Raw genomic sequence first — 23,571 nt, forward strand, 5'->3', positions numbered from 1 at the left:
GAAAAAACATAGTCTTATTCCCCTTTGGCTAGTGGGAATATCTTGTAAGCAGAGTTCTGTTCACGCAAATGAAGGATCCAAGCCACATAATTTACTGCACACACCAGTCTTTGACTTACATTTTCTCTTGGTCCAAACTGTTGTCTAGGTAGTACAATGCCACATACTGCTACTACCTTTGAAGAGAGGTCAGCAGATACAAGTTCTCCCTGAGTGTACCGCAACACCTCCTCTTTCTTCCAAAAGGGTGTGTCAGGGTTGGCCAAAACAAGGGCACACTCAACATTCTGCATCCGTGATTCTTCCAGTAGTCTGAAAGTCATGTTATTTTTTTCAGTGTTTTGAACAAGTGGAGACAAATCTACTAACAATGCAAAGTATTAAATGAAAACGCAATGACAATTTAAAAAAAACTTACTTAAGTCTGAAATGTATTAACTCTTCTGGATTAAAGATCTTCTTCAAGAAGGACAACCGGTGCTCATCATTCATGCATGTAACCAGTGCAAGACAACTGGCAGTATACCTAGGAAGCAAACGTTGCTCAAGTAATATTACACCTTAGGTCTGTAAAATTAGGTTTCCTTCAGAGAAGGGAAACAAAAAAGTTATCTTCTCCCTTGAAACAGTCTTGTTATTTTGATCATTGGTTTCCAACAAATGATTTATCACCAGGCCACAGGACCAACTTAAGGTATGCCTGCCACCATTTTCATTTTGTGATGATGTTTACATTTGTAAGAGGCAAACAGAGTGATGGAACCAGACAAAGAATGCACTGAAGAGGGAGATAGGTGTAAAAACTTAGAAGTAGGTCTCACACTTTAAGGTTAGGTTATGGAGGGTCCTGGGTCTGAAATACTGAAGACTGGTACTCTAACATTCTACCATTTGCACCTTAATTCTTTAATTCTAGCTTCTGTAATTGTAGAGTGACCTTCACAGCAGAAGGAACAGAATCCACAAGTCACAATACTGGACTGAAAGGATAAAACACTGAAGACCCATCACTCTTCAGAATTATCTTGACACTGATCTGATTTTCTACTCAGCAGAAACATCAGGTACTGCAGCAAAGAACTCAGTACAATGAAATATAAGGGTTTTAACACATGACATTGTATCTTTATGGAAGCAGGGGGGGAAATGCTCCTATTGCCATAAACAAAAAAAAATCCTATTCCAACCAAAACTATCTTTACATGAAGGGTACTTTCACATGTCGATAAGCATATAGCTCACTTGTAGATGTGATAGGTACACATGTTGGTACACATGTTGGTGCACGTGCTGGGATTCCTAGCATGCACACTTGCCAAAAATACATGTGCATGTTGCTATCACATATCACACACTATGCTATGCGGAAGAACCTCCTATATGAGAATCCTGTGAAGAGGCCCTCAGTGGTGTACCAACTAGATCGCTCCACTCTGACACAGCCCACTTTTCTTTATATTTAACTGACAATTTTAGCTGAATAGCTTGTCAGAAACTGCTCTTCTTGTTGTCAATATGCAATATGCAGACCAGTAACCATACTGTGGGCTTTAAAGTTCAACTCAAACGTGGCCCAAGTCATTCTCTGTCCTGATTGTTATAAATTACTCACTTCATGAAGCAATAGTAAGATGAACATAACTGAGATATAATATACATAAACAATAAAGCTTACCATCGAACTAAAGTATCATGACTCCTCAGTAACGGGACACAGACACTCCAGTCCCACAACTCTCTGAATACAGCCTGGTCTTTTTGGAGGAATTTGTAGGCTGCCTCCATGAGATCCCTTAATTTCATTCGTCGGCGCCCATATCGAACCACATTTGTATCTGAGCTTTCCAGAAATAGTCTTTGGAACACTGGTGAAGTATCCTTAAAGTATCTCAAGGCAAATCTGCACAAAGCAATTATGTTGAAATCAATTGTAACTGCAGCCAACAGTGAGATTACAGCTCATGAAGCAAGTTCTTGTCCTATGAAGAATTAAGCCATTTTTTTCCAGCTGATGGTGTTTTAACATTAAGTCGGAAAAATGAAACTTATCAGCCACTTTTGTCAGTTCCTTAATTTACCACAGATTAAGGTCAACCTGCCAACTCTGGAAGAAAATCAACTAGGAAGATAAATAAAATTCTGGACTTCTTGGCGCCCAAACAACAGTCTCTGCATATATCCAGCTCTACAAGGAAGGACTTCTTCTGGGAGGAAGGGTGGGATATAAATTTAATAAACAAATAAAATAAAAGGAAGCTGATCTCATCAGTAGTTGGATAGGAACACCATACATGTTGCTCTAAGCTCCTTGGATAAAGAGCAAGGTTAAAATGTTGGTAATCTTAACCTAATGTCAGACATGATATTTGATAAAAATGGGCCAAGAGTAACTTTCACTACTCTTTTCTCATTTAAACCTCCCTCACTGAAGCAAAAACTTTCCCCTTTATGCTAGAGGAGATGCAGCTACATCAGCCATTCATTCCTTGTTTTCCTCTAAATTGAAGGTGGGGTTTTATCACCCTTATTGTCCAATCCTATGCATTTTTAGTCAGAGTATGGCTCACTTCCAAGTAAAAGGGGAACCAAACAGCAGCCTTAATTCAGTAAGCATTTGCCCCGATTTGGGCATTTAATGGAAAATGCAGGGCTGGTTCACACAATTAGCCTATCGGAAATCCTGTACGTGCAATAGAGTCCAGAACCACATGCCCACCATCATCCGTATTGATATGTGACACAAAAGGTACACAACTACAAATTCTAGCAATGCACCTCAGAAAGGGAAATTGATCATGGAAACTATGCTCATTACCCAAACATATATCCAGCATGAATGCAATATTAAAAGCACATATACAGGATTTCTGCTTGGCTCCCACGTGAACCAGCCTTCAGCCTCCATCTCACCATTCCTCATAAAAGCAAAACTTGATCATCATACACAGATATCAAACGACTTACGGCATCACATCTGGATGGTCACCAATAACTTTGCTCATTGCCACACAGAGTCTTTCATGAATATCATGGTTGATCTGCCCACTAGATTTAATTATCTCTGCATTTCTTTCCAACAAATCAAGCAAGATTGGACGAAACTGACGGCCAATCAGAAGTGTTGATTCTTTATCCAGTAATAACTGTGCTAAGGCACTGAGAATGCATTGACGGTCCTGCTGACTCCAGATCTGAAAACAAAGAGACACCGGGTCAAGAGAGTGATTCTCCCTCCCCACAATTCTAGTGCAGTGCAGGTCAAGTTGTGTATATATAGGTCAGACCTAGAGGGACAACAAAAGGGATGAAAAAGAGGATGTTTTTTAATCTACCACAGCCATGCTTGTTGGGCTGGTCCCTATGAGCTCTTAACACAGAGGTTGCCACTACTGCAGACATTAATTACACTTGACTGTGGATGCCAGGTAAGCGATTTTTGAACGTGTAAACAAACAAAAATTGTTGATAAAATTAGCTTGTAACTCCTTTTGGGAGATCAATCTGTCACTTCCTGCCTCCCCGTCCCAAAAATATAAAGCCCATCTAAAGGGGTTTTCTAATGCACTTTCTGTGATAACACAGGCTACATTTCTAAACAAATAAAAACAAGATATGCCACCTGACTTCACTATAGGCTGGGATCAGACTGTATCACACGACTGATGTGTGGAGATCTTGCCTTGGGTCAAGGGGTGGAACTGGAGAATTCCAGATCTCCAACAAATTTCTGGCTCAAGATGTCAAGTTACAAGTGTCAATAGTACATAAGAAATACAAATAAAATTCAGTTTTGAAGGTAGATGCAATTATGGCTAATAAATACTGTAGGCCTTTTGGGTTCCCAGAAATTCAACAAACATCCCTTAGAACAGGGACAGGGAACCTGTGGCCCTCCAGATGGACACCAACTCTCATCATCCCTAGCCACTAGCCATGCTGGCTGGGCCTCCCTACAAAATCTGGAGTGCTACAGGTTCGCAATCCCAGCCTTGGAATCTAAAAATCTGGTGGTATTTTCCTCTAAACAGTTCTGAGGGTAGTATGTAAGGGAAAATAATTCTATCCCCTACCCATAAAAGAATTAGGAAGGTGAATATGACTTTTTATTGTTTTGACTCCCTGAAAATCTTTGATAAAAAAACCCCACGAAAACAAATCCTAATGTAAAATAATTTCTACCAAACAAAACTATTTTTCAAAGGGTATATAAAGCAGTTCTATAAGCCCTATGATATAAATTTGAGGGCAGGTTGTGTACCCAAGTTGATATTTTTTCCTAATGTAACACACAAAATAGCACTTGGATTACAATACTGAAACTTAGCTACTCAGAACTGCTACATAAAACAAGAGGCCACATAAACAAGAACAGTGCTTTGTGGTCCAAAGGTAGCAAATGGCCACAGTCCAAAAGTTCGCCCAAACTCTGTAGGAAACAATGAGATGGAATTGTTTTTAAAGCTTTCAAAACCTTGCTAGCTGTAACTGAATTTTTACAAAACTAGAAAACTGTATGCCCAACCCAATAGTACTGGACAAAAGAATCAGTATTTTAATGATTGGGAAGAGTGAGTGATTGAGAAGATTCCTAGTTAAACCAGATTTATTGCAGATCTTTGCCACAAGCACAACTCCTGATTTTTGTTAAGCATATTATTATTTCATCGATTAAATATTACCTAAACCTGGCTTTCCACCTAAACTCTAGCCTTACTCTTAAGACACATAGGGATACCCCAGCCTGATACAAACAGCTCCAAATCCTACAACTTCATTTGATTCTGTGGCCCTGTGGTTAATCATACTGTTGGGCCCTAGGTTACTGGGGACTGAGAACATTTAATTACACAATAAAAAATGTTGTGGAAGAATCCCCTAGCTAGGAAGTTTAATTCTTCCCCTGCCTTTGCTATCAGCATTCTATATGAACAAAGGCTCAACCTTCACTCCTGGTTCTCCAGTTAGACTATCCAGTTAATAGACAGTTCTTTGATATACCATTGCAAACAAGGTATTATTAGCCCTTCCATACATTAAATAAATAGTGCATTTAACTGTACTCAAAATAATTTTAGAGTAAGCCAAGTTAAGCTACATAACGTAACATTCCAGCAATTGTCTCAATAATTTACTTGAATGTGGTTTATAGTTTAGCCTTCACATACTAGAGCTTTATCTACAGAGCTTTGTAATATGCAGGCCTTCAAGCATTACTCTCTTTTTAATACACAGAAACCACTTTGCTGTGGATGGAGTAATGCATACAAACCACAAGCAGACTCATGTTTAATGGCCATGGATACTTGTTTTTTATATGCAAATACTGTATGTGATCAGAGCACATGATGGCCTACAAAGATTTTTGCACTTCACCACATCAAAATGTGCTCTCCATTTACAAAGTTTGCAACAGATTGAATCAGCCCTAAATTATTTTTGTTTGCAGGAATTACAAGAATCCATATGCATATAACAGAATTTTTCAGCTACCATAACTCAACCGTAGAGGTGTGTGTGCATAGTATAGACTCTGTACAAACACAGATTTGTAAACGAAGACGTTATCAGCTTTATGGTGAACTAACAAAGTGAGACACCTTTCAAGTTATCAAGGTACGTTTAAACAAGGTATCATTTCGCAGTTGAAAAACACCCGCTTTAAAAAAGCATACACGATTGCGCCACAGTGTATGCCTTTTTTTGGGGGGGGGGAGAAATTTTAACAAGCGATACACACAGACGATGCTCCTCGGCGATTAAAATTTATCATCACCACTCTTCTAGCCTATACCCAGAGATGAGCAAGCTGGGAATAGGAGAGGCTGCAAAACGTTTGCTTCTTTGGGCTTTCATGCGCTGGGAGGCACTTGATTCTCCTGCACTCTCGCCTGTCCTTTCCCACTACCCAGCACCACCAGAAAACAAAGGAAGCAAGATTCAGCTAGCTTGCCCTCCCTCCTCCTTCTCCTCCTCCTCCTCCTCCTCCTCTCTCCCCCCCCCAAGGTAGTTCAGAGAGGATGCGTGTGGGTGAGCGAGTAAAGATGGACGGTCAGCTTCAAGCAAGGCTGCCTAGGTTTCCCCTCCCCCACTCAATGTCCATCATTACCCCTCCCCCACTCTGCTGAGGGCGAGGAAAAGGAGGGCCTGCTGCTATTGTTGCTTTCCTACCTGTTTGGCGAGGAACCTCCTAAGCTCGCCGCTGCTCCCCTCGTTCCTCTGCGTTATCAGCTGCAGCGGAGCCACCAGGCTGAGCCGCAGATGCTCCATCCTTGGCCGCTCTCAGGATTCCCCTCGCTCCAGTTCCCCTTCTCCCAGGGACTGGGAAAGGGGGTGTGCGCGCGCAAAGCCAGCCAGCTACCACTGTCCGCCACCCGCCGCTGTGCGACACGTGGGAAAGAAGAGCGACTTTCGTTTTCCCCGTGTATGACTCGCGTCATCTCTCAGCGACGTCAAGGATCATCTCGGCCTTTGCTTTTACCTGCCCCGCCCCTTCCAGGCAAAAAAACCTACTCATCCCATCATGCACAGCAACATCCCTTCGTAACAGCTCCATGCAGTCGATGCAGAGTTAGCGTGTTGCCGGTGTTTGTGTCAGTCAGTGTAAAATATGTTCGTGTGGATGCTTTGTAGTGGCCAAAAGGCTATTCTAACAATGTTACAACTAAAGAAACTAAGGAATAAAACCACTTGTTATTTTCATCTTACTGGTGCAGCCTACATACATTATAGTCAGATAAAACAGAAATACAGTTATTGCAAAGCTACATACATCTATCTCAATACATGTCTATTCAACGGGACTTACTCCCAGGTAAGTGTATTGGTTTGCAATCCAACACAAGCTTACTTACCTGGGAGTAAATCCCATTGAACCCAATGGAGCTTACTTACGAGTAGACATGTATTGGATTACAGCCTTACTTCTGAGCAAACATGTTATGTGCTTCCAAGTCGACTACGACTTACGGCGATCCTATGAATCAGTGACCTTCAAGAGCATCTGTCATGAACCACCCTGTTCAGATCTTGTACGTTCAGGTCTGTGGCTTCCTTTATTATAGAATCCATCCATCTCTTTGGCCTTCTTCTTTTTCTACTCCCTTCTGTTTTTCTCAGCATTATTACCTTTTCTAGTAAATCATGTATTCTCATTATGTGTCCAAAGTATGATAACCTCAGTTTCATCATTTTAGCTTCTAGTGATAGTTCTGGTTTAATTTGTTCTAACACCCAATCATTTGTCAAACATATAGCATTCTGCTATTAAATAACCAAACATATAGCATTGCGCTATTAAATAACCAGCCCTCCCCCCCGCTCCGGTTAGATTTGAGATCTACATCGTTTTCTGTTAAGAATTAAGGCAGAAATGTATTTTCAAGTGTGGTGGAAATAGTCTGAATACGCAATCCTATACCCCCCTTACCTGGAAATAATCCTAGAAACCAGAAGCCATGCAGAATGTGAACAAAAGTAGTCCCGATGGATCAGGCCAAAAGCCCATCTAGTCCAGCATAAAAAGTTATACAATGACGCAACTTCAGTAATCCTTAGTCACTCACCTTTCCGAGAGAGATGGGATAGGGACTAGATAAGTGGTTTTTAAAATAAAGATAATCTATTAAAAAAAACACTAAACCACGCTCATCTGAGGTCTATTACTTACATCATCAACAAAGAATCTAATGGCACCTTGAATACAGTCCTACACGTTTATTCAGAAGTAAATGCCACTGTGTTCAGTCTGGCCTTACTCCTTTACATACAAGTCTCATTGATCTCAATGGACCTTACGTCTGAGTAAACATGTATAAAAAGTTGCACAACAATGAATATTGTGGCATAAACTTTATGCACGTTTATTTATTCAGAAATAATTTCCACTGCATTCTGTGGGACTTCCTCTCAAGTGTTTTGGACTACTGCCTTTAAGATTCCACTCTTTGAGATGTTTGAAGTGAGATTACAAACACATGGGTAGAGGGGAAAGGGTTTTTTATACCCTTGTACGTTCACCAACTGACGATATATGACTTCTTATGAAACAAATAAATATGTATGTATACATGAAGAAACGGGCTCTATTTACATCAAAGAAAACTTGTGCCACAATAAATGACTAGCCACAAAGCTCTCTGTTGTTCTACATTAAAAACTGAGGAGGCATTTCGGGCGAGCGTTTAAAAGAAAAAAAACATTGAAAGAGCGAAAACAGCCCGCTCCGAGTAGAACGACTCCTTAAAACAATCCCAGGGAGAGAAACCCACAGAGCCTGGATTCCAGGGGTGGGACTTGTCGCTTCCTTTTGGCGCCAACTGTTTCTGTGGCGGAGGTGGGAGCTAGTGACGTTGTAGAAGGGTAGGTGCTTGCGCGTCTCAGGTGATTGGTTGGGCCCTTCCTGGCTCCGCCTCTCGGGTTTGGCCTGGGACGCGGGGAGGGGGTGTCAGCGAGCGACGGGGAAGAAGAGACAGCGACTGTATTGTGTGTCGGGGGTTGCTGTTGGCGCCCGCTGGGAGCGAAAGTGATAAGGAGGAGCTGAGGCAGGACACACATTATTCCGGTTTGTGAACATAAGTGGCGGGGGAGGGGGTCTGTGTGTGTGTGTGTAAGGGGGAGGGGGGGAAGTGCTGCTTTGCCTGTCCGAAAACTCTGTTTATCACTGCTACAATATTCCCACCAGCATATCTCCAAGCCCAGTTCCTGTGTTTCTTTAGTAAACTGGATACTTCCCCTTTTCCCAAGCCTACAGCAACATCGTAGCTCACCTACTTACCTTCTCCTAGTAACACCCCCTTCCAATTCCCACACTTCCTGAAGTCAACCAGTTCACCCCATTTTCCGTAAGGTAGTAGTGGGGAACCTGTATTGCCCCAGATATTGTTGGACTTCAACTTCCATCAGCCCCAAACAGCACAGTACGTGATCAGCTATTATGGGAGTTGTAGTCCAACAGCATCTGGAGGGCCACACATTCTTCTCACTCGCGCCCCCAAGGCAGCCTTCTCCAATCTGTTGCTATCCAGATGTTGGACTACAACTCCTATCATCCGTGATCATTGTGTTTGCTGGTTGGGTCTGATGGGAGTTGTAGTCCAACATCATCGTAGGGTGCTTGGTTGGGGAAGGCTGCCTTAAGGCCTGGTCAGTGTACGGCAGAAGGAGTGGTGTAGCAAAAGTTCTGAAACGGAATGCGCCAATTCAGCCTTCAAGTGGCAGGTCGTATTTTATTCGGCCATTGCGCTTTGTATGGAATTTGTTTTTTGCAGCCCAGTTTAGGACTAATAGCGTAATCCTCACCATGTCTACTCAGAAGTAACTCCTACCGAATTCAGTGGAGCATACTCCCAGGTAAGTGGGGTTAGGATTGCAGCCTAAGTTCACAAAGAACATGTGCAGAGCGCCTTACCATTCAGTAACAAGGAGCCACTGCTACCTATTGTGTACCTATTGTACTTTTCATTAGAGAAGACTTGTTTGATAGGCAGGAACACTAGTTTTCTGAATTCTGACTATCTTCCAAGTAACTAAAGTTTGCTGTTTAGCCTAGATAAATATATGTGCAGAAAAAGGTAACTGCATAATCACTCAATTCATATGCTGAGCCAAATTATGGTTTAGTGTGAACACCCAAACATGTGGGTTTCTGGAGTGGAAATCATGACCCCAGTCACTGCTTCTCCCCTAGTCCTGTTGCCTCCACATTATTTGGGGCTAAGCCATGGTTTGGCTTAGCATTATGTCTGAACCTGAGCTCATGATATGTCTTGCTCCAGACAAACCATGAGTAAGTGGTTATAGTCTGTGGCTTACGAGCCCAGGTTAGACATAACATTAAGCCAAACCATGGCTTAATCCTAGGTAGTGCAGCGGGGGCAGCAAGACTGTGGGAAGGACTGTTATAGCCACAGTCTTTGGTTCGGGAACCTACATGTTTGCTCATTTGCACTATGTGTGAGCCGGATCAATATATAGAACTATACATTGCAACAATAAATTCTGGCAGTGTTACACAGTTATGAATATGTTTTCCCTGTTGACCATCATATCACTATTTATATGTCTAGCAAAACTTGTATGCAATTGCCAAAAGAAAATGAGGGGATCCATCTCCCTCTGAAACATATTACCTTCCATATTAATAACCTGCATGTTTGTGCATAGAGTAATGTGCTGATTTTTTTTCCTGCCAAACAGATGGGGAATATTTGGAAGAGAGTATAATGGCAACAGGTGATGATGATGGAATGACATTTACTAATTTCCCATATGGTGGTAAGTCATCTTCTTCTTTAATCAGATTTTCACTTTTTTTGATGAGTGTAGAAAAGCTCCATATCATGGAACTATCTTTGGGAAACCTTTGAAAAAAAGCCATGTAATGTGTTATATGGACCAGTGTATGAAGCTGTTGTACAGCATCACTCAGTGTCTTATGTTGTGCCAAGAGGTGCCCCGGTCATAGAGAGATATCATCACTTTGCTTCCTGCAATGCTGAGAGTGAGAAGGAGGAAGGTTTGCTTACAGGCCCACCATATGGTCTGATCTTTGGGAGAAAAGAGTTGTGTTGATAAGCATCAGATACCCACTTAACTGTGATGGAGATAATTTTTTTTGACACTGTCCCCTAATTTCTTCTGTCTTCATGGGATCAGACTGATCCATTATCAGTCAAATAATAGAAACACAGATATTACTGTTTCTGGTATGTTTGATGCCGCCCTGGGCTCCTACTGGGAGAAAGGGCAGGATATAAATTTAATAATAAATAAATAAATATTCCTGACACAAAAACGGCTGATCCATTTTACCCACTTTTTTGTTTTATAAAATCTAGCTGCTGAGGCTACAGTTTGAAGGGAGGCAGCAGTGCAAGGAGGGAAGAGCTTCTTATCTTTTTCACTGCATGTTTTCCCACTAAAAATCCTCACCAGCTGCTCTAAACCCCACAAGGAGAAAACATACAGGTATCTGTATCTTTTTCCCAGTGCGGTAGAAGCATGGCAGAGGGATGGGTGGGAAAACTGCATGGGGTGGGGGTGGGGAGTTAAGAATTTTCTGTCACTCTTCAAATTTAAGTTTATAAAACAAAGATGTCTGTGAAAACAATCACAGAACTACATTACTTATTTATTTATTGGATTTATATCCTGCCCTTCCTCCCAGTAGGAGCCCAGGACAGCAAACAAAAGCATTAAAAACACTCTAAAGCATCATAAAAACAGACTTTAAAATATATTAAAACAAAACATCCGTAAAAACATATTTTTTTAAAAAAAGCTTTAAAAACATACTAAAAAGCAATTCCAACACAGAATCAGACTGGGATAAGGTCTCTACTTAAAAGGCTTGTTGAAAGAGGAAGGTCTTCAGTAGGCACCGAAAAGATAACAGAGATGGTGCCTATCTAATATTTAAGGGAAGGGAAATCCACAGTGTTGGTGCCACTACACTAAAGGTCCGCTTTCTATGTTGTGCAGAATGGACCTGATAAGATGGCATCTGCAGGAGTCCTTCACCTGCTGAGCACAGTGGTTGATTGGATATATTAGGACTAAGACGGTCTTTCAGGAGTCCTGGTCCCAAGCTGTATAGGGTTTTGTACACCAAAGCCAGCACCTTAAACTTGAAACATTTACTTCCACCCTAGGATGGATGTCCCCAAAAGTGTCGGAGGAGAAATGTGTTCAAGGAGAAATATTGATTGTTGTATTGTGTCAAACAGCTACACTATTCGGGCTTTGAGGACTCTTATCTCTTGAGATCTCAGAGGCGGGGTTAATCATCTCCAAACCATGCAAAAATGCAAAGAAGCAATGAGCTGCCACATGCAAGCAAACTTTCAAATATTCCACACAGAAGCCCATTTTTCCTATTTTCTAAGGGATTCTGTTGTGCTGGTTTCCTATCAATATATCTGTTTTCTTTGACAAGATGTTACTAACATAAGGAACTGTGACTCTGTAACTTCAGTTGGTCCAGAATGCAGCAGGATGAATGCTACTGGGTTCTCACCCATGGTAGCATGTTATGCCTGTCTTACAACAGCTGCACTGGTTATCATTTATTTTCCAGGCAGAATTCAAAGTGTTGATTATTACATTTATAACCCAAAATGGCTTGGACTTAGGATTCCTTCAGGGCTGTTGCCTCCCATACCACCCAAACTGCTTCTTAAGATCTGCTGGAGAGTCTCTTCTTTGTGAGCCAACAGTGAATGAGGGATGACTGGTTGGGATTTGGGAGAGGGCCATCTCAGTGGCCATGCCTAAACTGTGGAATTCACTACCTTGGGAGGTCTATTTGGTCCTCTCCCTCCTTGCCTTTTGCCACCTGGCTAAGACTTTTTTTTTATTCCAGTAGGCATTTGGCCTACTAGGCTGAAGGTTCTTTTGTGGTTACCCCCCTGGTTTTTTTAATAGGTGTAGCAGGCAAAACCCAATCTCCTCTTTTACTGCTGCTTATTTTTGTAGTTGATGGAATTACAAAGACTCTTACATACACAGAGAGATGAGCCAGATACTCACATGAAATACAGAAAGATGAATTTTACTATGACACTTCCTTAAGAAAAGCATGGAATAATAATAATAAGAAGAAGCATGGAATAAGAAGAGGGGAAATTCTTCAGATTCTCAAGAAACTCATTATGTTTCACTTTTCAAAGTCTCTGCTTTTCTGAAAACCTGCAGGCAGAGGAACCAAGCCACCATCCAAATGCAGAAGTGAACATTAAGCAAGATGTTATGTGGGCTTTTCAGATCTCCTGCTCATGAAAGGAATCATGGGGAAAGAAAGTAAGAGGAAAATGAACCCAACAATCCATTAAAAAGGGACATGGGAGGATCCAGATGGGTCTGGGTGCTTTGACTTAGCATTTTGGAAATGTTTGATAATGTCTAATGGAATTATTTTTAAATCTAAATCCTTCGCCTTGAATTGGATATTAAGCCATAATATATTATTTTTAATCCCACCAAATCCTCTATTTCCCCCCCTCGTTATGGGCTAGCTAGGTGGTCCAAGGGTCACTGTTAATAATATTTGTAGAGTGACTTGCTTCTTTTTATCTAACCATTACTACATATGTTGATTGGGTGGCTTGCATATTGTTCTTTTCTTCTCTTTATTGTAGTTTCTCCTCGAGGAGATGATGATGAGAGCTCAGTGGATATTTATGATGGCTTAGACAGCACTCCAATTATTTCTGGTATGTTCATAGGGTTGTATCCAATGGCATTGCTCAGCTGGTGGTAAGGCCATTTGGAGCAGATTTTGGGTGCCAATGGGGTCTGCAGCAGGGGGGGGTCATTGAAAATTGCTTTCCTCCCCATTCTGCTGACAGAAGCCTTCACCTGAGTGACATGGTTGGATGCAACCTGTAGGTGTTTAACTGTGGATTTTCTTAATACATTAGAGAATCCTCTTTTTTTCTTTTTTGTCAGTTATTGATTGATTTTAATCTTTATTCCTAAGCGGCTGTATCGTTCATCATCTAACAGGCACATACAGTTTTTGGTGTCAGAGCTTGGCCTTGCATTTTCCTCAGTCACTGCTGTCATTTTTTGCAGTGTTGCATGTCAGCTGTTTTTTTTAGTGTCCAAACATTTTGGCTAAGGCTGAGTATTTTGGGGGGGGGCATTCTTCATTTCTTCCATTTGAAAGATACATGGGAAGATACCTGAAAATATTTGTATTAGTTCAAAATCCATAGTCTTGCTTTGTATATGAAATCTAATTAGTTTTCCAAACTTTTGAGTCCAGAATTTAGCTATATTGTTTATTGTCAATGCAAGTTGGTTCAGTAAAAACGCCTGTCTTATTTTGGAGTATCATAATATTTGGGACAGATAGGGCATTGTTCCTGTGTTCCATAGGCTATATTAATGTCTACAGGCTATGATTTCTTTCACAACTGCTTTATAAAATGGATTACATTCTTCCCTTATTTACAAATAAGGTAAGAGTCTTGACAATGTACTCCTCAATGCCCCAAACCTTCTCTACTGTGGAAGGGAAGCAATTATCTTTGGCCAGGATTCAGAGAACAAAACGGCTGGTTCCCTATGCCCAAGAGGTCTTTGGGCTTCTATATTTCGTGCCCCTTCGCCTTCCATGTAGCAAGCCTGTTTTGAAACTGAGGAAAACTTCAAAAGCAGTTTGATGTGGTATAGAGATCTGCTGATCAAAGGGGGGGAAAGTAAAAAATCTTTGGGTGTGCCTAAAGTAGCTCTTTGGATCGTTATCTAATAGAAGAATGGGTATAGTAGAAAGGGGAAATGTTCCAAGTAAAACTCTTTTTCTCTTCCTGTCCTCTCAGTTAAATCTGCTACAAAAGTGACCCCAGCCAGAAGTAGTTTAAACCTATTTGATGAAATCCTGATTGAAGAAGGAACAGCAAAGGAAGCCAGTTACAATGATGTATGTATTTTAGATCAATAATATGTTAATGAAGTGCAAAGTGGTTTGTTAGCTGTGTAGTCGTGTATTGCAAATACATAAATTCAGCACATATTAGTACATTATATTCACTAATAGGCAAAAAACCTTGCGGTGTAAGATTGTATCTACAGCCAACAGATATTTCTATCAAACTTTAAAAAGCAGGGAAATTGGGCAGCTCTAGTGAGTGCACCAGGAGAGCAGGAGATCTGACCTCCACTCTGAGATATTGTACTGCTCTACGAATTTGTCAATATTCAAGCACAATTTGAGTTGGTCTTTCACAGTCTAATCCATTTCCTGTGTAGCTTGGAAGAATTTGGTAACATGTATAGGTACGTTCTTAAACCTCAAGGTTTTTTGCTTATTAGTGAATTTCCCTACTTTTTAGTCCGGGAGGTAAGAAATGGGATCCTGTGCAAGTTTGCTGAGAATGGATTGATCATTTGCATGCTTATTGAGTTCAGTGGGATTTACTCCCCTACAATCATGCTTAGGATAGGCGAAACTGACCACAGGGGATGGGGAGGGGAGCAGGCGGGGGGAGAGAAGGGTGGGTTTGATCATTTGCATGTTTATTGAGTTCAGTAGGATTTACTCCTGTGCAATCATGCTAAGGATAGGTAAAACTGACCATGGAGAGGGAAGCCTGGAGTGGGCAGGGGAGGAGGAAAAAGGAAGAGGGGAGGAGAGGGGAAGGAAAGGAAAGGCGGGTCTGATCATTTACATGCTTATAGAGTTCAGTGGGATTTACTCCTGTGCAGTCATGACTAAGATAGGTAAAACTGACCATAGGGGAGGGGAGAGTAGAGGAAAGGAAGAAGCGGGAGAGGGGAGCAGAAGGAGATGATTGGAAGGGGAGGGGAGGGGTGAAGGAAGGGGGAGGGAAGGGGCAACAGCAAGGTGATGGGAGGGAGGAGGAGTGGAGGGCAGGTTTGATAATTTGAATACTTATTGAGTTCAGTGGGATTTACTGCTGTGCAATCATGCTTGAAAATGAAATCGGCTGCCTTCAAGTCGATTTCAACTAATGGCAACCCTATGAATAGGGTTTTCATGGTAAGCGGTATTCAGAGGGGGTTTACCATTGCCTTCCTCTGAGGCTGAGAGGCAGTGACTGGCCCAAGATCACCCAGTGAGCTTCATGGCTGTGTGGGGATTTGAACCCTGGTCTCCCAGGTCGTAGTTCTAGGATAGCTAAAACTAACCATGGGGGAGGAGGAAGGGATTGGAAGGGGATGGGGGAGGGGAATAGAGGGAGGGGAGGGCAGGTTTGATCATTTGCATGCTTTTTGAGTTCAGTGGGATTTACTCCTGTGCAATCATGCCTAGGATAGGTGACCTGGGGGAGGGGAGAGGGGAGGAGATTGGGTAGGTGGGCACTGGGCAGAGGGGAAGCCCCTTTCCTTTCTACAAGGAAAGCATTGGGAACAGTATCATTTTTTTCAGGGTTTCTCCCATCTTTTTATTCTACAGCAGGCACATGTAGTCTCCCCCCCAAATTTAAACCAAAGCTGTCCCTGGCCACACCCACACCAGACCTTTGTTTCACTTTAGACAGTCATGGCTTCTCCCAAAGAAACCTGGGAAGTGTAGTTAGTGAAGGGAGATGCTAGGAGATGCTCTGTTCCCCTCACAGAGCTTCAGTCAGAGTGGCTGACGGTTAAACCACTCTGGCCACTGGACCTCTGTCAGGGGAATAGGAGTTTCCTCTCAGCCCCTTTCACAAACTACACTTCCCAGCATTCTCTGGGGGAAGCCATGGCTGTCTAAAGTGAAATAAAGGTCTGGTGGGCATGTGGTCCCCTGATTAGGCAAGCCCAGCAGCTGTGAGTCTGGCTTTTAGAACACTGACAGTTGGTTCTTACTGAGCATGTCTGGCACTATCATTAAGTTCAAAGATAAATTTCTTCAATTAATTAAAAATGAGCCAGGCATTTTTTTAAACTTTTAAACTGCAGAAGATGAAGGTCAGAGTATGGGGCAAGGTCAGTAATAGGATTACAGGTACTCTGTGAATACAGCTGATTTTTAATGAATTTCAACATTATGAGAACTCTGAGAGAAAAAAAGTCCAAAAGGGGGCTGGTTTTTCTCTCTCTTTTTACACTTTGAACTCTCAATTCTCTCTGAGTGTTTTGTGTATCGCCATGAAAATTGAAAGGGTTGTTAAGCGTTTCTGAGTTCAGGACTATAAGTTTTGTAAGGTTTAGTTTTGAAATGAGCTTATGGAAAGGATCAGGATGGCATTGCAGAATATGAAAAATCCATGCTGAGTACAGTATACAGCCACTCTTGTGGCTGTATAATTTTATGCTATCTAAATGACTGCAAGACTAATTTATAAAAATAACAAACACCCACTTTTTTGAACAGTCTAAATTTCATTGAAAGATTCAACATACATATCAGGAAGTTTATGATCAGTCATAGCACACACATTTTGTATACACGTGTTTGGGGTTGTGGGTTTCCTATTTTTGAGGGACATTTTATTTACTGTTATTTTAATATGATGCATTTTTGCATATCTTAACAAAATGGTAAAAATCTGTTAATATTGTCTTTAATCCAAATGTGAATATTCCTGTTTCATCAGTTGCAGGCTGAACATGAGAAATGTCAGCAACAACTTCAAGAGTTGACAAAGAAGCTTCAGGAAATACAGGAACAGGTAATGGAGCATTAAGTGGTATTTTATCCAAGCTACATTCTGAAACTGAAATTATCCTGGAATGCTTCATACACATCTTTCCATCTATTACTATTGTGAAATATTAGTTGTGAGAACATTTGGTTTGTTTTTACATTTGTTTTTAATTTTTTTATTGTTTTGTTGTTTGCTGCCCTGAGTTCCTTTTGCAATGAAAGACGGGATTAAAATTTATAATATTTTCATTATTTATTTATTTATTTCGATTTCTATACCGCCCACAGCCAAAAGGCTCTCAGGGCGGTGCACAACATAGAGTAAAATACAATAAAATTACAAAGGTCAGTAATCTTCAATGTTCGAACAGAAAAGAAACCAAATTAGACTCTCAGTACAGGATCCGATCTCAGGTTCCCTTCCTCGGAAAGCCAATTGCCTTGGAACCATGGTACCTCAGTGCCAGATAACGCTATGGTTTGTGCTTTCCAAGAGAGGCGACTAATTCCAGCTGCATTGAGTTGTGGAATCTTACAGTACTGTTGTAATGGTTGTCAATACAGCATCAACACTGATCCAATTTTCAGTTTTCACTTGCTGAATTGCAATTTCTCAGCTGCCAGTAAACTGCCAGGATGATGGTGACTGCACAGGTGCAGAGAAGTCAGGACTCCTCCAGGCAGCCTCTTTATTGAGCATTCCTCCTGACTTCCTTGCGCAAAGCTTGCATGGCGGTTGTACGGTGCCTGCTCTTTATTGAGCATTCATTCTCAATAAATGGGCTGGGCTCCTCTGAGTGAGACTGGCCAGGATAGTTTGGTCTCAATAAGGACAGTTAACATCATAAATAGATTTTGATTTGACGCTTATTGAAAATAACTTGACCAATACCACTTCTTGGTGCTTTCAGTATCAGATTGTAATACAAATATGTTTGATCGATAGTGCACTCCAAAAGGTTCCTTTGGTATGGTCAGCTGCTATGACTTGGATCCAAAGATTCTTCAACATTTTTATTAATGACTTGGATAAGGAGGTGCAGGGAATATTTATCACATTTGCAGATAATACAAGATTGGGTGGGAAAGCTAATACCCTGGAAGACAGAAACAAAATTCAAAGGTATCTTGATAGGCTGGAGCATAGGGCTGAAAACAACAGAATGAAATTTAAAAAGGATAAGTGCATAGTTCTACACTTAGGAAAAAGAAACCAAATGCACAATTATAAGATGGGGGATACTTGGCTCAGCAATACAACATGCAAGAAGCATCTTGGAATTGTAGTTGATTGCAAGCTGAATATGAGCCAACAGTGTGATGTAGCTGCAGAAAAGTCAAATGCTATTTTAGGCTGCATTAACAGGAGTATAGTTTCCAAATCGTGTGAAGTATTAGTTCCCCTCTATTTGGCAATGGTTAGGCCTCATCTTGAATACTGTGCCCAGGCCTGGATACCATACTTTAAGAAGGAAGCAAACTGTAACAGGTTCAGAGGAAGGCAACAAGAATGATCAGAAGACTGGAAACAAAGCCCTGTGAGCAGAGACTGAAAAAACTGGGCATGTTTAGCCTTGAGAAGAGAAGAGTAAGGGGAGATATGATTGCAGTCTTCAAGTACTTGAAAGGTTGCCAAACAGAGGAGAGTCGGGATCTCTTCTCAATCATCCCAGAGTGCAGAACATGGAATAATGGGCTCAAATTGCAGGAAGCCAGATTTTGACTGAACATCAACAAAAACAAGTGTTAGAGTGGTACAAAATGGAACCAACACTGGACAAGATAGCAACTGGGCTCAAATTCTTGCTATGCTTAATCCACAGTAGGAACTAGTAAGCCCGATAAAAAGGGTATTTTAAACATGTTTTGGACTTGCATAGCAGTAGCTCACAAGTTGCTGTCATATCAGTGGCTTGGACCCTAATTCACCCTTCCTTTCATGGAAAGGATTCCAATCCAACAGAGGCTTTTGTTTGGCAGAAGTGAGGTAAGGAGACATCATTTAACCAGCATGGTTAACGAGCAAAGTCAAGGAAGCTCTTAGAGGCAAAAAGTCTTCCTTCAGAAAATAGAAGTCTTGTCCGAATGAAGAAAATAAAAAAGAACACAAACTCTGGCAAAAGAAATGCAAGAAGACAATAAGGGATGCTAAAAAAGAATTTGAGGAGCACATTGCTAAGAACATAAAAACCAACAAGAAAAAATTCTATAAATACATTCAAAGCAGGAGACCATCTAGGGAGACAATTGGACCCTTGGATGATAAGGGAGTCAAAGGTGTACTAAAGAACGATAAGGAGATTGCAGAGAAGCTAAATGAATTCTTTGCATCTGTCTTCACAGTGGAAGATATAGGGCAGATCCCTGAACCTGAACTAACATTTGCAGGAAGGGATTCTGAGGAAAAAAGACAAATAGTGGTAACGAGAGAGGAAGTTCTAAGCTTAATGGATAATATAAAAACTGACAAATCACCGGGCCCGGATGGCATCCACCCGAGAGTTCTCAAAGAACTCAAAGGTGAAATTGCTGATCTGCTAACTAAAATATGTAACTTGTCCCTCGGGTCCTCCTCCGTGCCTGAGGACTGGAAAGTGGCAAATGTAACGCCAATCTTCAAAAAGGGATCCAGAGGGGATCCCGGAAATTACAGGCCAGTTAGCTTAACTTCTGTCCCTGGAAAACTGGTAGAAAGTATTATTAAAGCTAGATTAACTAAGCACATAGAAGAACAAGCCTTGCTGAAGCAGAGCCAGCATGGCTTCTGCAAGGGAAAGTCCTGTCTCAGTAACCTATTAGAATTCTTTGAGAGTGTCAACAAGCATATAGATAGAGGTGATCCAGTGGACATAGTGTACTTAGACTTTCAAAAAGCGTTTGACAAGGTACCTCACCAAAGGCTTCTGAGGAAGCTTAGCAGTCATGGAATAAGAGGAGAGGTCCTCTTGTGGATAAGGAATTGGTTAAGAAGCAGAAAGCAGAGAGTAGGAATCAACGGACAGTTCTCCCAATGGAGGGCTGTAGAAAGTGGAGTCCCTCAAGGATCGGTATTGGGACCTGTACTTTTCAACTTGTTCATTAATGACCTAGAATTAGGAGTGAGCAGTGAAGTGGCCAAGTTTGCTGACGACACTAAATTGTTCAGGGTTGTTAAAACAAAAAGGGATTGCGAAGAGCTCCAAAAAGACCTCTCCAAACTGAGTGAATGGGCAGAAAAATGGCAAATGCAATTCAATATAAACAAGTGTAAAATTATGCATATTGGAGCAAAAAATCTTAATTTCACATATACGCTCATGGGGTCTGAACTGGCGGTGACCGACCAGGAGAGAGACCTCGGGGTTGTGGTGGACAGCACGATGAAAATGTCGACCCAGTGTGCAGCAGCTGTGAAAAAGGCAAATTCCATGCTAGCAATAATTAGGAAAGGTATTGAAAATAAAACAGCCAATATCATAATGCCGTTGTATAAATCTATGGTGCGACCGCATTTGGAATACTGTGTACAGTTCTGGTCGCCTCATCTCAGAAAGGATATTATAGAGTTGGAAAAGGTTCAGAAGAGGGCAACCAGAATGATCAAGGGGATGGAGCGACTCCCTTACGAGGAAAGGTTGCAGCATTTGGGGCTTTTTAGTTTAGAGAAAAGGCGGGTCAGAGGAGACATGATAGAAGTGTATAAAATTATGCATGGCATTGAGAAAGTGGATAGAGAAAAGTTCTTCTCCCTCTCTCATAATACTAGAACTCGTGGACATTCAAAGAAGCTGAATGTTGGAAGATTCAGGACAGACAAAAGGAAGTACTTCTTTACTCAGCGCATAGTTAAACTATGGAATTTGCTCCCACAAGATGCAGTAATGGCCACCAGCTTGGATGGCTTTAAAAGAAGATTAGACAAATTCATGGAGGACAGGGCTATCAATGGCTACTAGCCATGATGGCCGTGCTCTGCCACCCTAGTCAGAGACAGCATGCTTCTGAAAACCAGTTGCCGGAAGCCTCAGGAGGGGAGAGTGTTCTTGCACTCGGGTCCTTCTTGCGGGCTTCCCCCAGGCACCTGGTTGGCCACTGTGAGAACAGGATGCTGGACTAGATGGGCCACTGGCCTGATCCAGCAGGCTCTTCTTATGTTCTTATGTTCATTTAAGAGTGTGCAGGAAGTATTACGAGGCGGTTTGGCCTCCAAAGAGTTTGCACTCTTAACAGTGCGATCCTATGTGTGCTTATTTGGGAAGCAAGTCTTATTTTCTTGAGGTTGTCTCTGATTAAGTCAAATCCAGAGTAAACTCATTGAAATCAATGATTTGTCACATCTGATTTCAGACCCTTGATTTCAGTGGTCAATTTTGAGTATGATTTAGTTGGATATAAACTACAGTATATGTCTTGAACTGGCTATAAATCTTACACTTGCTGTCAAACCAGTTGCAGCACAATGATTTAAAATAGAATTTTTCATAAACTGTTATCGGTGTTTTCCTTTTTTAATTTATGCATGCAGATACAAGTCAATAATATGTAAATGTTTGTGTGTTCTTTTTAAATTAGAACTCCGCTCTACAAAATGAAAACCAATCTCTTAAAAAGAATATTTCAGCTCTTATCAAAACAGCTAGAGTGGAAATTAATCGCAAGGATGAAGAAATTAGTAATCTCCAGCGAAGGTATGCTTTTTGTGGGATTGTCATGTATTGTACAACTACCTTTTTTTAAAAAAGAGAAGAAAAAGAAACCTTCGACACTGGAAAGGGAAGGATGCTTCATAACATAGTTAACTTTGACATATAAAAAGTTAACAAAGTTAACAGTTAACTTTGACATATAAATTTATAACCCTTATGTTGCCTTTTAGTCTAAGTATCAGGTACTCATCTTCTGAGAAATTACTTCTGCTAAAATATGAAGAGTTCACTCAGAAAGATTACGTGAACCAAAGAGATTATTCTGTTCATAGCTTCATGCCTGCTACAGCTGGTACATGAAGATGTGGAATTATGTGCTTCAATGCAAGTACTTTTTTACTGATAAACTGCTTACAATGTTGACAGTTTGGGGCTTTATTGATGCTAATATTTTGGCTTTTTTAATAGTAATGAAATGAGAACAGAACCAAATATTATGTATTTAACTTGCTAATTGCTCCTTTTAAAAAAAGTCTTGAAGCAACTTGCTACTACTAATGCAAATACCACAAACACTTTATTTAAAACAGTAAAACACAAAGGCAGAACAATCAAAGTCATTGGAGGCTGGCGGAAGCGGAGCTGATGGAAGGGGCTGCCACATCTAGCTGCTGTTCAGGAGCTGGTGGGAGAGGAGGACAGTGGCTGTGCCAGCAGTGTGCAGGAGAAGGAAACAAAATGCATGTTTCCTTCCGCCACCTTGCATCTGGGAGGCCGCAGGACGGAGCTGAACAGGACCTTGATGTAGCATAAGTCCCCCTCCCTCGGCCCCTCTCCAACATGCTCCCAGAACGCCCCTTTGGGGGGCTTTGCACTGGCCTCTGCCAGCTGCCCTTCCCTGACAGAACCTTGCTGGGTCTGGTTGGGTCGGCTGCTCTGTGGCTGCACTGGGAGAGGAGGCTTCAGCTGGCTCAGCCAGGGATCCACCATATCCAGCTCCCCTCAGTTCAGTGTAAATACTATTTGGATTGTGCCCTAAGTGTGTTCATCCACAATATTCAAATTAAAAACAAAATACTCTTTCCTCACTCACTAGTAGGATGAACACCTAAATGGGCCACAAAACCACAGTACTGTCAGTGCCCAAATAACTGAGATAATAAAAACATTTTCATCTGGTGCCCAAAAGATGTCACCGTTGGTGCCAGGCAAGGATCCTGGAGAAAGCATGCCAGGGGACTACACTGAGAGGACCTGTTCTCTCATGGTCATCCTCCAAGGTTTTTTTGGAGGTGGCATGCAGAGAAGGACCTCAGATGCTGATCTTAAGGCTCAGGTAGAATCATATGAGGAACAGCAGTACTTGGGTCCTGAAATATATAAGGCTTTATAGGTTAAAACCATCACTTTGAATTAGGCTCAGAAATGAAGGGGGGGGGAAGACATCTATACAAAGACATCTATTATTTTTAGAAGAAAAGCACAAAATACAGTTCTAATCAAGCACAACTGCAATAATAATTCTGTTGGTTTATACAAATAGCATGTTACCGACTGGTTACATCAAGGTAATGGATAAGAATTGGACAGGGATGGAAGGTAGGGGAATAAAATATCTAGAACAGGGATAGGGTACTTGTGGCCCACCAAATGTTATTGGACTTCCAACACCTATCAGCCCCAGCCAGGATGGCCAATGGTCCGGGTGATGAGAAGTGTAATACTACAGCATTTGGAGGGTCACAGGTTCCCTAACGGTGGACTAGAATAGCATTTGGTATACAACTGTTCTCTTTTTCCTTATAACTTCCATTAATTTAGGTCTTAGAAAGATTATTTGTTTAATTCTTAGCTGTT

The 23,571-nt window shown here is 41.4% G+C and overlaps 2 protein-coding genes across 6 annotated transcripts in view; one reads left to right on the forward strand and one right to left on the reverse strand.

Moving 5' to 3' along the window:
• MDN1 (midasin AAA ATPase 1) overlaps positions 1-6,476 on the reverse strand; it is a 174,778-nt gene extending 168,302 nt beyond the window's left edge. For 2 of the 3 annotated variants that reach the window (XM_061623331.1, XM_061623330.1), the window contains exons 1-5: positions 6,169-6,476; positions 2,965-3,191; positions 1,676-1,900; positions 419-526; positions 120-312 (exon numbers count right to left, since the gene is read on the reverse strand). In XM_061623331.1, the coding sequence (XP_061479315.1) occupies positions 120-312; positions 419-526; positions 1,676-1,900; positions 2,965-3,191; positions 6,169-6,267 (852 nt within the window). In that variant the 5' untranslated portion in view covers positions 6,268-6,476. The remainder of the gene's footprint in view (positions 1-119; positions 313-418; positions 527-1,675; positions 1,901-2,964; positions 3,192-6,168) is intronic. The other variant, XM_061623332.1, reaches the window with a different exon arrangement.
• Positions 6,477-8,374: 1,898 nt separating this feature from the next.
• The window catches only part of CASP8AP2 (caspase 8 associated protein 2), a 35,498-nt gene continuing 20,301 nt past the window's right edge, over positions 8,375-23,571 (forward strand). Inside the window, exons 1-6 of one of the 3 annotated variants that reach the window (XM_061623333.1) lie at positions 8,375-8,560; positions 10,195-10,272; positions 13,134-13,208; positions 14,319-14,419; positions 17,040-17,114; positions 21,641-21,756. In XM_061623333.1, coding sequence (XP_061479317.1) covers positions 10,221-10,272; positions 13,134-13,208; positions 14,319-14,419; positions 17,040-17,114; positions 21,641-21,756 — 419 coding nt within the window. In that variant the 5' untranslated portion in view covers positions 8,375-8,560; positions 10,195-10,220. Of the gene's footprint in view, positions 8,561-10,194; positions 10,273-12,690; positions 12,796-13,133; positions 13,209-14,318; positions 14,420-17,039; positions 17,115-21,640; positions 21,757-23,571 lie in introns of those variants that run through there. The other 2 variants (XM_061623334.1, XM_061623335.1) reach the window with 2 other exon arrangements.

This window comes from Rhineura floridana, chromosome 4 (genome assembly GCF_030035675.1).
Source record: "Rhineura floridana isolate rRhiFlo1 chromosome 4, rRhiFlo1.hap2, whole genome shotgun sequence".
NCBI lineage: Eukaryota > Metazoa > Chordata > Lepidosauria > Squamata > Rhineuridae > Rhineura > Rhineura floridana.